The sequence below is a fragment of the Ambystoma mexicanum genome, chromosome 11 (genome assembly GCF_040938575.1).
Source record: "Ambystoma mexicanum isolate Mex_15411 chromosome 11, UKY_AmexF1_1, whole genome shotgun sequence".
NCBI lineage: Eukaryota > Metazoa > Chordata > Amphibia > Caudata > Ambystomatidae > Ambystoma > Ambystoma mexicanum.
In genome coordinates this window covers 446,217,341-446,232,740 of record NC_090934.1, presented here as the reverse complement: position 1 = coordinate 446,232,740, position 15,400 = coordinate 446,217,341, and the positions used below count along the sequence as shown (strand labels likewise).

General features: G+C 41.1%; 1 protein-coding gene across 1 annotated transcript in view; it reads left to right on the top strand.

Moving 5' to 3' along the window:
- LOC138504996 (embryonic protein UVS.2-like) overlaps positions 1-15,400 on the top strand; it is an 80,163-nt gene that overhangs the window by 21,329 nt on the left and 43,434 nt on the right. The window contains exons 2-3 of the mRNA XM_069625357.1: positions 4,327-4,354; positions 4,461-4,526. Of these exons, the coding sequence (XP_069481458.1) occupies positions 4,327-4,354; positions 4,461-4,526 (94 nt within the window). The remainder of the gene's footprint in view (positions 1-4,326; positions 4,355-4,460; positions 4,527-15,400) is intronic.

Below are 15,400 nucleotides of genomic sequence, written 5' to 3'. Positions count from 1 at the left end.
TGCCCCTTGAAGAGGAACAGTTTAATCTTCTTTCTTTCACTTTCCTGATGCCCTCCCGTCATCTCTTTTTCTCTCTGGCTTGCAATCCCTTCCCTTTTCTCTCTTTACTGCCTTTTGCAGTTCCTCATTTTCCCCTTGTCTTTCATTGACATACTTTCTATCACTCACATGATCACCTTCACGTCTTCACAATGACCATCCATTCATTTCTCATATTTTAGCATCCCAGCTGCCTTTAGTCTCGAAATCGCTTGTCCCCATCTAGTTTTCTTTAGTGCTTCACTTCATGGCAAGTCAATGGGGGTCATTACGACCCGGGCGCAAAGGGATACCCGGCACCGGTAATGACACTGGTGCCGGTAATCCCTTTGCGCCCTATTCCGAGGTCTCTTTGCGGGTCCTTCCTTAACTCCTGGTTTTAGCAGGCATTAAGGACGAACCCGCAAAGGGATACCGGGGTCAATAACAGTACCGCAATTTGTGGTACTGTTATTGCCGCCTTCCACCTTCCCATTGAGCCCTGTGGGGGCTCAAATGGGAATGGGGAATGGCATTTCAAATGGGGAGTTACCGGTCCCGCAAAGGGCGGAATATACCGGTAAGTCTCCATACCACCACGTCGGTGGCGGTACCGGTATTGGTGCTAGTCATGGCGCTAAAAGCTGCAGGGATGGAGGTTTACTAGTGTCCCTACAGCTAGGCTCAGCTGTGACAAAATGCAAAGATGCAGAAACCCATTTTGTGTCCCATCATATTCACTGTACTTTCAGTGTGCATACCCATGAATGCTTTCACATTATGTAAAGGGCCACAGCAATAGTGTCAGCCAGGCTTAAAAATATGCCAGAGAAAATATTTGGTCAATGTGGCCGAGATTAGTTCAGTGAGTTGCCTGCGTGTATTATTAGTTTATTTTCGCATAAACATTAAAACAGATGAGAGGACCCCCTGAAATAAACTTTATAACAGCGTTTAATTAAAAAGAAAATATAATTCTTGGTCACAGATATGTATTGCCATTGTTTTTAAAAGTTGGTTGCACCATAAATTGAATATTTACAGTACATGCCTCAATGTCAAAGAGAAACAAATCTGCTTTTTCACATTTCTGTTGAAGAATGATTGGACTGTGGGCATGAAAAAATATTGTTTTTGTTTTATTGTGTTGTGACACTGGGCCTCAATACGAGTTTGACTGTGCAATACAACAAATGGCCGTAATTGCGTACTGACACTTTCTTTAGGTGGTAAGGCAATTATTGGCACCTCTACCAAACCACTGATTTCAAATTTGGAAATAAAGTGGAGGATTCCCCTCCAGTAAAATGTTGAGGTGAAATCTCCTCTTGACCTGAAAAAATCAGTGAATTTCCGGCTCATGGTAATTTGGCCCAAATCCCTATTGGAAACTATGGACTCCGAGAAAGGAGCTATACACCACCCTGCTACCCCTTGTAATTCTGTCGTATGTCCAAGGTAATGAGTGGTGATAATGCTAACAAAATTTGTATATAATTTGGTGAATGTACTGCCGAAATGTACGCCAATTAGCCCCATTGTATCTTTATGGCAAGGTAATTCCATCAAATGTCCAAGAGCTCACATCACATGAGAATTATTTTTGTCAAATGCATTGACCCATGGTTCATACCCTGTAAATGTGGGAATATATCTTGTCACATATTGACATCCAATGGCAGGAACTCACATCATATGACAATACAAGCCCTGGTATATCATCATCTAGTGCCATCAAATGCTATGTGATCTGCTCACATTCATGGCATTGTCCTCAAATGACATATTCACACGTTATATGACAAACATGCCCATATCATGCCTAATATTCACATGAAGAACTTGTTTGGCCATGATGCACTAGGGAAGATAAGATACCTAGGCTTAGGTAAGAGGTTGTGTGAAGCATTCTTCCACCAATGATGTTAGTCTTTGCCTTTGTGGTACTTACACCATAGGTTAGCAATTGCCATTAAATGCCATGCACTGAAATCAGATGCAAATATTCAAGTCATGCGTTGTTATGAAATGCTCAGCTTCTTACATTCAAAGGCAGGTGTCACCATGAAAGAGAAGGAACTCACATTGCATATCAGGTATTGTAATTAAGTACCCAGGAAAATATATAATTTGCCACATAATTCAACTAAATGCCAGGTTCTCACTTCACATGTCAGACATCGTCATAAAGGGCCATCAAATGGGCACACAATTGCATTATGTGCCTTGTACTCTCTCAAATGCCAGGTACTTGTATCATATATCAAGTATTACCATCACATACCAGGATCTCACATCATATGCCAGGTCTTAAAACAAATGCTTGGTACTTTTATTGTAAACCAGGCAATCACATTGTATGTTGGGTATTCTGATCCAGAGGAAGCATGTAGCATGACTGGCAAGTCTAGCGGGTGATGGTGAGCATAGTCACAATAGGAAAAGGGTCGTCCCAGCTGTAATCTGGCTCAGCGACAGCTCTGCTAGCCAATCAGAGGTACTGGCTTTCCAAAGTTCATCAACGTTTTGGGGAAATGTACTCGTTTTGGGGAAAAGTCCAGAGAGGCCCAGTGGGATCTTGTGAATATGTTGGTGAATGTAAGTTTTCGGTAGCCTGGCATCTACTGAATCTCCTTCACTAAACATATTACTGTATGCAATATTCGGTAGATCTTTTTACCTCTGTGCACCATAATTCTTCAATCTGCCTCAATTTGGAGCACTTTAAATGGGCTGAATGGCAGTGCATGAATACAATAAACCAAAACAATGGAATAAAGAGATAGCAGATGAATCATGTCCATGGTCAAGTTCTAAAAATAAAAGTGGGGGGACCCATTAACATACCAATTGAATGTGACATCAGAAATTAGGAGGTCAAAGTGCCCTCGGAAATAAGTGGCAGAATACTGAAAAAAGTGGGGGACTCCGTCCACATGCGTGACTTGAGCCCTGTTTCATGTGCTTCCTTTTCTCATGTGTCTGTAGCATATGATTATTGACCATATTCTTGGTGATACATCCACATTATAAACCCTGGTTCTGCATGCTGGCACAATAGAAAACAAGTAGGGTTTCCTTGAGTTCCCCAGAGAAACAAATAACAAATGTGGTGTGTAGAATACGAGGGGTCAGTTTATTGGAGCTCCACTCCAGTCTATTAAATCATGAGCAAGACTTTCCATTCTACATAGTGAAATAAATAACTCCTAGCAACGATGATAGGTAAGGCACAACCATAGTTTGTTAGTTATGTAATCAATCAAATAAAATTTATATTTGGAGCGCAAAAGTGAAAGTCTGGTATTTTTCCAAGGAATTCATTCATGACATTGGGCAGCCGCAATGTCCCAAGCTCCACATGCAGCAAACAAATAGCACAATATCAGTGCAGTGACCTCTCACAAAACAGCATCAAGGTAGCTCGCAACAGCTGTTCAGGCTGAACGCACTCTCAACAACCATAGTTAAGGTTTTGTTCAAGGTGATCCACTTTGATTAAGTGGTGCGGATGAGATTTGAGCTGCAGTCTAGATTTTGGGGTCCTGACTAGATCATTTTCCAGCTGTAGTTCCACAGTAATGCAGAATTATTTGTAAATGATTATCTTTTAATGGTTTGTTTTGTAAAGCTGACTTTCCCAAGTAAACCCATTGCATTAAAGATTATCTCAATAGAGCATGCTAAGCAAAAGCAGCATGATGTATTTAATTTTCTGTGTCTTCATTTATACCTTCTTAAATGGATGAATACAAGCAACAAAATAGCTAAAGAATCTCCTCTATTATTGACTACTTTATTAGTGACAAGAATGAAAGAGTTAAACACAAGTAACAAAAGAAAATAATGGCTAAGGTCAATGCATGCTTTATTGCGGTTAAGATCCTTTGATGTTCTATAACAAAGCAAACAACACAGTTTTAAACATGTGATTCACTTTGTGATTTGAGTTTATTGCTGACTTGGAAGATCTCACAGAAGTGGAAGCTAAGCAGGATTCTGTGAAGGTTGAAGATACAGATGCACCTGGGGGACCTGTAACCAACGAAACATTAGCAACTATTTGGTATTTATCAGGTCAGGAAGAGTTTCAGTCCTGCAGGCAGTCTTTTGTCAGACAGTCAGGCCACGGGATAAGTAGACACAAGTAGACCTGCCTCAAGCAGCCCCTAAATGGCAGCCAGTTTGCAGCAGATTTCCTAAATTCCCAATATGCCAGTCCTCCACTTCACCCAACCAGAGTTGCTGATGATCTGAAATTGTGATTTTTGTTGGGCAACAATAATGTGATTGCTTTTTGTCTTGCAGATTTATTTGGAAACTCCAGGGAAAGATGGTATGTATAGCGACATAAAGACTTCATTGGGTGTTTGGCATTATGGGCACATGTAGAGCTGTGTTCGCTGAGGCACATAACACTATACATGTGCCTTTTGTTTCAGATGCACAACATAGAGACCAGGTTGAGAGCTCGGATATGTTTCAGATATTCAACAACGAGAATGCAGGTATGAGCACAGCACAACAGCCACTGTGAATCAAGGTGTACTGCACCATGAGCATACTGAACTTCACAGATAATGAGTGACACCCTAATGCCTCTACAAGACAGGATGGAAATTGACTGACCTGCATTCCTGAAACTCATTTCTAGTCATATTATATATTCACTGAGATATAGGCCATATGGCATTTGGAACAGTCCACCTCTGGAAGAGGTACTTGTTTTGGGGGGCACGGGAGCAAAAGATTTTAGGGCAAGGAGGGTGCATTCACAAACAAGTGGAATGCAACGCCCTCTCAGAATTTCTAGCAGGCCATGTCAGTGTAAGGCAGACCCCAGTGGCGTTCCTCAATCACTGAGGTCCTCAGTGGGTGCCCTTAACTGGTCACACTACTGTGACCACAGTGTTATATAAGTTCAGTCACATAGTTCTCGAGTTTGTGTCATCAAAATGTTTCCCCACTTGGCACATTTAATACTGCGCAAAAATAATCAGCAATTTAACTGGACCCGGTCTGCAGTTATACTTACAATGGGTCATGAAGGGTAAGGAAGAATGGTGGAATGGCAGAGAAGTATCTCACTGTGAGGCTACGAGCAGCATCATGTTTGCAGTGTGTTGCATAGCTTCCAACTGGACATTCTATATGAGCAACGTGATTCAACGATAAGAGTGTAGAACCATGCGCTTCTTCCATAAATAAGCCATCTTCCCACCATGGAAAGATAATCAAATACAGTTGACCAACAGTGGATAGTCATGTATTTTCACCCGTTCCATTTCTGAAAAAACAGAGCCTTTCCACAATGATTTGAAGCAGATATATGTTGACCTGAACATGAATGCAACATCTAGGGCTTTTTTCATGGCAACCTATATTTTATGCAAAATGGAAGAGATTTATTTTTATTTAGCAGCAGATTCCTGCAATTCCATTCCAGAGATAATCCATGTTTGAGAGCGGAAGGTGCTGCCAGCACTATGCACTTGTGCACTGTTAACGCAAACCGCGAGAATATACACACGCATCACATCACACGTTGACATTGGTAAGCAGCATTACACTTAATAAAAGACACAAGACTCAGTGCACTAATGGAGATCCACTGGTTACCGGAGTCAGTGATTAACGGCGGAGCCACTAGAGTGTGCACGCAAGTACCACACTTGTCATATTGCTGATCTAATGGCCAGGAGATAATCCTGATGCAGGTGTCCTCAAGGTATATAGGACCCAGCTGTAAATTGGCCACAACACCTGCAGACATTTTCCACCATTAAAGGTAGGACATTAAATCAAATTAATCTTGATGGTCTTCTGATATATATACACATCTGGGTGCAGCATGCCATGAACAATCATTGCCAATGAAGAGGGTATCATTTTCACACAAACAAAGTCTTACCCTTTAGATTTCTGCATATGTACACAGACAGACCTTTTAGCTTTGCCAATGTTTGCTCAATGACCAGCCTGGTCCGGAATTGAAAAGGAATGGATACTTTTACTAGCAAAGCCAGGCGTTTTTAAAATAATGCCACAAGACCTGCATAGCCCTACATTTTGCAAGGCACAAAACCCAATTGCACAAGTGTTAATAACAAATATTTAGCACAGTCAAATAACAATAGAAAACATACAATTGTATGGGTCTTGCAAGATAATTGAGGCCACTGTAGTGGGGAGTCTTTCTTTTATTAGTGATCAGTGTCCTGTTAGAAAGAGTAACATTGGTATTTCTAGTAGGGACAGCAAGAGTTCTTAACACACAAAATGGATACAGCCCTGTACGGGCCAGCCATTCTTGTACATATTCCCCCAATATGCCTTTGTGCTCACTGGCCACAGCATATTGCACCCCTTGACATGTTGCCCCAATATGTTAGCCCACACCTCACTGTAGCTTTAAAAGTCAACTTTTTTCTATTAATCTCATGTTTGTAACTCTCTTTTTTTTAAACTGTTTTCCCGTATCTGTGGTTATATTAGCAATGTTCTACAAATAACCATGAAAATGCAAAAATAGCCCAGAGTAAAAAATAACCCTGAACATGTGAAAAATAAGCCTGAATATTCGAAAACTTTCGAGCTCTGAACTTGGTCCTGAACCTCCACCAACTCCCCAATGTCACATGGCGTCCTCTTTCCCCCTCCCCACCTCTAGCCTGATGCCATTTCATCTTTTTTGTCATTTTTTCAACTTCTCGTTTGCAGCTAACAGGAATATTTCAGAAATAACCCTGAATATCTGTTGCATGAAACAAAACAAAAACAATGGAGGCTTTTTCATTTCTGAAAAGACTCTCTGCCGCAGAGCACCATGGAAGATACAGGTAATATTTTGGGATACGGGAGCACCCCCTTCTCCATCAAATATTAAACAACTACTAGATGGAATAACCCCAGACTTCTCCCGGATAGCGAATGAACGATGTGTGCCCAAGTTATTTCATGTCTGGTCCAGTTCCGTCCACCAGTTTTGAATGTGTGCTGTAGCAAAATGTGGACTTTTTCTATATGGGAACATTAACGGGGACTAGGCCGAAACAGTGTGTTATTTCTTAATAACTTTTTCATTTTTTAACAGATCGTTCCCAAAATGTTCAGTCTAGATGGGAGGGCATTGCGGGGTGGCGGGTGGGGGATTGGAGGATTGGGGTTAGTGCCAAAGCTTTTATTCGAAAGGTTTCAGCCAAATCTGTCATGCGAGTCTAAAGTAATTAGAAATTCATTTTTTTGGTTTTCGATGTATCTCTATTCTTAACTTAAGTATAGTGTGGCATCCGCTGCACTATAATGTGCAAAACTGTAGAATCATATTTTGAGGCATGCCTGGGGGAAGGCCTCGGATTGGTTTGGGCATTTTTGCTTCTTTTGGATGGAAAGGGAGTTAATAAGAGGATGGTAAACAGTGGTATGGCAAAAGATAAATCAGATACAGTTGACCAATTAAAGTAACTCAGCATTATGGAGCAACCGCTTGACAACAAGAACTCTCTCAGATGTTCCTCCAATAGATATGATAGAGTGCTGAAGCTTTATTTAACCAAATATGTCAGCATATTTTCAAAGTGATTATATCGCATCTTTCTGACATTTGTTGTCGGCCTCAATGTGCATGGCTCTGCAAAGAAAGAGGGGGGAAGTGAAGGTTTTTGAAATAGAAGGATAGGTAGATATCAAACATGTGGTACTGTTGGGTGCAGGTGGGAAGTTACTGTATCCTTTGTGCTGGTATGATTTCTATGGGTTTGGTGGAGACACTAGTCAATAGAGGGAAAGCCCAAGAACTTAAGGCGAAACATTGTTGTTTGGGTGCTGATAGCTGCTGACGTGGGAGAGTGAGAAAGTTTAAAGAGTAGCGCTTCATAACTTTACAGTGTTTATGGCTAGTCCTGTGGTGCCATACATGTGGGACGGACAAGTGTGTTTTAAGTTGGAAATGAATTTTGGAGTGGAGCGGATTAGCTCAGGGGAGTACACACCCTCTTGGGATTCTGTTGGTTGTTGTCAGGTCAATGTTAGGTACCCTCCACACATTGGGTATCCTGTGCTTTCTACTGGAGTTAATAGGCAGCTTTTTTGAACATTCACAGTGGCAGCAGTTTGATTCAGTTTTGTGTTGTCAGTTTCTGGGGGGTTTGTCAGGTGGGCATATTTTGGTCTTTGGTGATATCTCTATTCCAAAGGGTGCCTACGCTTGGACGACGTTGCGGTGTGTGTATAGTTTGGTGGGTTCTGGTTTTGCTATCATGAAAAAGTTAATTAAAAAGTGGGGTTTTAGCTGTATTCTGTAGGTTAACTCATTTCTGTTTTAAAACACTGTCCTTTGGACTTATGTGTTCCTTAGTACTGTATCTCCAACCTTAACAATAGGCATATTGAGTTCTTTCAAATTTGACAGGTCTTTAATTCTGCCTACAAATATTTTTACGTTACCCTTTGTGAGTGCAAGGAAGGTTTATATCTTTGATAATAGTTTTGGAAAGGTAAAGTCAAAGGATCCTTCGAATCAAAGAAGGCAAACAAAGAGAGAAATACAAGCCCTGACCACACTGAATGCAGTACAAAAGTCAGACCAATAAACAGGATTGAGTAGCACTTTAAGGATCAAATTAATAGGATCAAATTAATAGGGCGAGGACCTGTCAGGGATATGTGGTGTACCTGGTGTGGTGGTGTGCCTTCTCCAATGAAGCAAGTAATAGGGTGAGAAAGAGGTAAAGTATATAATGCCCTGTTGTATCCTGATCTAAAAAAGCTAATTGGCGCGGGCCATGGAGTCTTTTTTGTCTTTTAAAAAGTGTTTTTCAAGTCAAATTCAGTTTTGGTCAATGTAAGTTATTTCTTGCTTTTTCAAAACCCTGATCTTCAATCTAAAGTTGTCTTTGAAGAATGCAACTACCATATGTCTACAAAGAGTCTCGACATAAACGTACGTAACAATAAGGTAGAATTAGGTATGCAATCCGGAAAGGCACTAGCGAAGCCATTACTTTGACACTGCAAGTCAAGAGATTCCCACGCTGTGGCATATTCTTTCTCAGAATATAAGTAGGAAAGCCCTCTAGCAGCCACGTGGGTTTCCCTCTTAGCTTTTTTTGTGTATGGAATGCCACCTGCTCTAATTTCCAGCCTGATGACCTTCATTTTTCTGGGACCCCCTGAGCCTATATGAGCATGCACACTCTGGGAGGGATGTAAAGTTTTGTGATACTCTGAGTCAGGGTGGGTTCCTCTGGGTTCCTCTGGGTAAAAGGGCATCCACGGGGAAGATCATAACAATGCAGGATGTTATTACCTACTCCTCTGAATCTGAATCTTAATCTTCTATCAAAAAAAGGAGTAAGAAGTAAACAAACAAAAGAAACTTGATCTCTCTTATGCTCAGGTAAAGCAGATTGTTTAACAGACCCCGCAGGAAGAAAATGGGAAAAGAAAGAAAAGACATGCACAATTATCCTTTTTTTCCTCTTCCAAGTCACCTTCTTCATCCTTGTCAACCTTATCCTACAGGAAGGATTATTCCTTCAGAGATGATTATGAACAGAAAGGAACATATCTATCCATTGAAATAGGGATGGAGGTGCTAGAGGATACAGCAGAAAGTCTAGGTTTCCTATCGTTGGATCCCAATTACCTTGATAAATACGCCCACATTCTCCAGTTGAACCATGCAGCAAACCATGGTTTGCCTGTGATCTCAGACATAAAAAGTAAGATCTTTCATGAGTGGAAAGAGCCAGAAATTATTCAAATGTCTTGTTTCTTGTTGAAGCTTTACCCTCAGAATACGAAAAATGACACGATTCTGCCCAGTCTGACAGGAAGATAAGTCCCCTATCTAGAACCCATGAAGTGGACAGAACCCTTAACAACATGTGTGTGGGGTTGAGTCTATCCCTTAAATGCAGCACCCATAACTGCTGCACTTCTATGCAGTCTTCAATGGATTCTAGGCTCTACACCAGGACATTAGACATGTTTTAAAATGTCTGCCTATCCTGGGGCCATTACAAATCAGGAGAAACACAGCTATAGAACTGCTCAACAGGAGGTTTTCTCCTTCCCAGGAATGGACTTTGCCTCCCTGGGCTTTTTGGAAAATGTGTTTCATATTCATGACTCGATCCCTGGACACGTCTGCCTCCCAAGAGAATGTGATAATTATTTCCTTCTGTTACACGTTCATATCAAGGAGAGCAAAATGGCAGGGTATTATATCTGTATCTTAAATCATAAGTGTATTGCAGGCCTTTCACATGCTTCGCAAGGGGGTCCAAACATCAGGCACACCAGAGTGGAGGTGATTCTGGGGTTCCTTATCAGTCTCGTAGGTTCTGATTTCTTATTCTTCTGGTGGTGATGGTATTACCCAAATTGTTCGTTTACAATTGTTCGAATGAACAATTGACCGAATTTAAAGGGTCACAATTGACCTTTTCACAATTGAACGGTTTGGCTTTGGGTGGGAGGTTGTGGGGGGATTCCCCCCACATATATGGTACAATTGACCTTCACAATTCGGTCAATTGTGAAAAGGTCAATTGTCATTCGAGCAGTTGTAAGACGAACAATTCGTTTACAACCGGTGGTGATAGAGGTTTGGCTGCTACATCCCATATCCTCCCAAATCACAGATCAGGTTGATGGTCTTGAAACCAAAAGATTGACGTGTGGATTCTGGAAATTGAAAGTAGGAGCCTGCATGAAAGGGACCGCTCAGAACAGGTTAAGGCAACCGTTCAGAACACCCAACATCCAGCAAGCCAGAATTCCTACTGCAAGCAGTAGAGGAACCACATCGATGGATCAGAATACACATTCCTCTTCTTTACGGTAGTATTTCTAAAGTCAGGCAGTTTTTCCCAGAAGGCTTATCTAAGGGATTATCAGTGTAATCTCTCAGGGCCCAGTGGTTAGCTATTAGGTTCTTCATGGAACCCTTGGAGGGTTTATTGAAAGGGGAGGTTTCTTTTAGTCTATTATTGAAAAGCTTCATTTTGTCAGAGCCCAGCCCCCTGTGTTGGGTGCCCCCCAGACATCTTGCTTCAGATCTCAAGGATTAAGGATAAATCCTCCCTGTTTGAGAGAATGTATTCAAGTGATTTGACATTGTTGACTCTTAGGACTGTGTCCCTGGTGGAAGTTACCTTGGCTAGGAGGCTGTGGGAGATAGGGACCTTGTAACTTCCCCTACACTACTGACAGTTCAAGTTGAGTGCCTCAATCTGTAATATGACCCTTCTTTTTTTCCAAAATCCTCACAAAATTTCATTAGTCTCAGGACATTCTTATCACTACCTTTTACCCTGACCCATCCACTTCTGAAGAAGAGCTGTGTCAAATGCACATTTCAAGCGCGGTTCTTAACTATTTGTTAAACAATTCTTTCAGGATCTCAGAAAACTTGTTTGCAACTAATCATGCAGCCAGAGCAGGAAAAAAGACCTTGACCATGTCAATACACAGGTGGATATGGTCTGATATCTCTAATATCAACAATGTCTTGTGACACCTCTCTTCACAAGGATTCAGGGCAAGACACTCAAGGCCATGCTGGCCTCATGGGCGATTCTGAAGGGGACCAAATCCTACATCATACATTACAGGCTAAATATTGAGGGTGCTCCTACTTACATTCCAGGTCTGGTATAGGCACTGGTTTGTTTCATGAAGACATTTGATGGGATGTTTCACTAAACATTAAACATTCCGTAGTCATGTACTAATGGGAGAACTCCTTTTAAATCTCGCGGGAACAGATGGATGGGTGTGCTGCTCTCTTGTGTCCAAACGTGAAAACTCAAGACAGAAAACATGATGGATATTCTTGATATAGAGGCTAGTAAACAGTGGGCCATATTCACATACATTTGCACTGGAACACATTGGGGAATACCCCTGTGTGTTGCAAATGCCTCTTACACCCTATTCACAAAGTCTACACCTGGAGGATATCTGCAGATGTCTGGAGTATCTTTGAGATACTCATGTGCAAAAGTTACACAAACAAATTTGCTCAAAGGCATCTCCAGATTTGTCCTAGTTTTAGGTTTGTGAATCAGCCATTATTTAAGTTGTACAAAACTGAAATGCTCATGGGCATTTCCTGATTTAGCTAAAAACACTGTCAATACATTACCTGTGAATTTACATGAGTGTTATATATATTAGAAGTGTTTATTCTGGTGTGCTTGTAGCCTTTAGGGTCTGAAATGGGAGACACTACTAGAAATATCTTAGAGGGTCATTTGCCATCATTTTAGCATGGGTTCAATCTTGTGTGCATCAGCCTTTACTAAGCCTAAAAAGATCTGCTTAGCCCACACCCTTTGTCCACATCCACTCTTCATCAAACATCAATCACTGCTGCTATGTTGGTTTTACATGGGTCCTTGTTAGGGAGGTTTACCTTGAATCTCCAGGTGCACTAAGCAGTGGTTCCTCTTGTGTTCACACTGCATCCATTGGGGATGTTTTCATATAAATAAATAGCAGATGCAAAGACTTGAAGCAGTAAATACTTTGGCAAGTGGTGTGGATTCAGAAAAAATACAGTATTACGGCTGTTACACCAAGCAAAGGAAAATACACCGACACGGGCTTGTAAAGATTCCCAGAATCTTTATTACAAAACTGAACAGTATTCAACAAAGTACACAAATAGCTATTTGGCCGTCAATACATCACAGAGACCACCGGCAGGGTTCAATGTGAGCAGTGAACAGAATTTCCTAGCTGGACATTGACGCATTTATACAATTTGTAAAATGATGTCCAGCCCTCTTACAGGTTAATTATACACTGGGCTAGGGTCGCGCCACGTTCACTTTCCTAATTTACATATCTCGTGCATGCGGTTTACTTTTGAATATATTTACTAACACACTTCATTATTCTTTAATTTAACATTTACACTCTTTACATGTTGTTTTAATACAGACCAAACAAATGTTTCACATAATATTTTCGGATAGCATTACTGTTCTTGTATACTTGTAGTTTAACATTGCTAATTCAAGTAATCCCCTGCTCCCGAGGCCAACAAAGGACAAGGTCTACATGACCCTAACATGTAGCCTGAAGGCAGGTTGGACATTAACTCCCCTACAGAGGTTGGAGAGGTTAAGGCAAGAACAAGGGCACACGAGACGGCCATTTTAGATTACAGGGTGACTTTGTACAAAAACCCCAAAATGGCGGTTCTAACCTAAAATGGACGCTTGATTCAAGATGGCGGCTTACATCAATTTCGAAGGTCAAGACCTTGCCGTAGAGAGTTATTCGCGTACAATTTTAAGCAACTTGGCGTAGGCCAATATGCATACAAATCGTTATAATAGGAGGCATAATTTAATATCTGGTTTGACAGTGGCATAACACAAAAATGTAGGGACCCCCTGCAAACCAGGCTGAGTGCACTCCAAAAAAACTTGACAACAAGGCACAGCCATGCCAAACTCTGGGCCAGCCTGGATCAACATGCATGCACAATGTGCATGATTATCTTGTTGCTGCCTGGGCATGCCATGCACTGTACTGTGAGAAAGATGTATGTGTTTCAATCAAACTCTAATTCTTTCACCTAGAGTAGAAACAAGGCAGCTGTTCCTGGCTTCTCAGTCCTAACACCAAATGTACCATCCAAATATGTTAATGTAAATAATGTATTCTAAAAATGAAGTGTGTTGTTAAAGAATAAATTGAGATACAGAAAAGCTTGAAATGTATCAATTCCATTTGTAAATTAAGGTGCTTGATCAGTCAAGATGAGCTTTATGTGTATTGCAAGTTATATTTTGTAACCAGGTCAATCCCCCAATTGGGTTCCTCCCATCATGTAATAAGCAGTAATATTATGCAAAATAATGATGCATAAGAATACATGTTCATGCTGGCTCTGCCAGAATATGGCAGTATCCCCATGTACAAACATTCTCTTGTTGGCCTTTCCCTTTGTGCTGGTAAACAACGACCACCACAAGAAGAAAATATGTTATTGCGGCTGAACAAAATACTTACCCAAACCCCTGCACTATCATGTAAGAATTCCCTTCATGTTAAATGTGTCTACTTGTAGTTTAACATTGCTAATTCTAGTAATCCCCTGCTCCCGAGGCCAACAAAGGACAAGGTCTACATGACCCTAACATGTAGCCTGAAGGCAGGTTGGACATTAACTCCCCTACAGAGGTTGGAGAGGTTAAGGCAAGAACAAGGGCACACGAGACGGCCATTTTAGATTACAGGGTGACTTTGTACAAAAACCCCAAAATGGCGGTTCTAACCTAAAATGGTGGCTTGATTCAAGATGGCGGCTTACATCAAATTCTAAGGTCAAGACCTTGCCGTAGAGAGTTATTCGCGTACAATTTTAAGCAACTTGGCGTAGGCCAATATGCATACAAATCGTTATAATAGGAGGCATAATTTAATATCTGGTTTGACAGTGGCATAACACAAAAATGTAGGGACCCCCTGCAAACCAGGCTGAGTGCACTCCAAAAAAACTTGACAACAAGGCACAGCCATGCCAAACTCTGGGCCAGCCTGGATCAACATGCATGCACAATGTGCATGATTATCTTGTTGCTGCCTGGGCATGCCACGCACTGTACTGTGAGAAAGATGTATGTGTTTCAATCAAACTCTAATTCTTTCACCTAGAGTAGAAACAAGGCAGCTGTTCCTGGCTTCTCAGTCCTAACACCAAATGTACCATCCAAATATGTTAATGTAAATAATGTATTCTAAAAATGAAGTGTGTTGTTAAAGAATAAATTGAGATACAGAAAAGCTTGAAATGTATCAATTCCATTTGTAAATTAAGGTGCTTGATCAGTCAAGATGAGCTTTATGTGTATTGCAAGTTATATTTTGTAACCAGGTCAATCCCCCAATTGGGTTCCTCCCATCATGTAATAAGCAGTAATATTATGCAAAATAATGATGCATAAGAATACATGTTCATGCTGGCTCTGCCAGAATATGGCAGTATCCCCATGTACAAACATTCTCTTGTTGGCTTTTCCCTTTGTGCTGGTAAACAACGACCACCACAAGAAGAAAATATGTTATTGCGGCTCAACAAAATACTTACCCAAACCCCTGCACTATCATGTAAGAATTCCCTTCATGTTAAATGTGTCCTCCACGCCAGTACAACATGCAATGCTACAGTAATGAACCACTTCCGTGTTTGGCTGCACAAATGCTTTCACCCATGACCCACCATGTAAGAACACTCATCATGGTAACTGTGCTCTTAACACCAGTAAAACCTGCAAATCCACAGTAAGAAAACATTTAATTTCTGACTGCACAACTGTGCCTACCTTCCCCTTGTAAGAACACACATCATATTGGCCTGGCC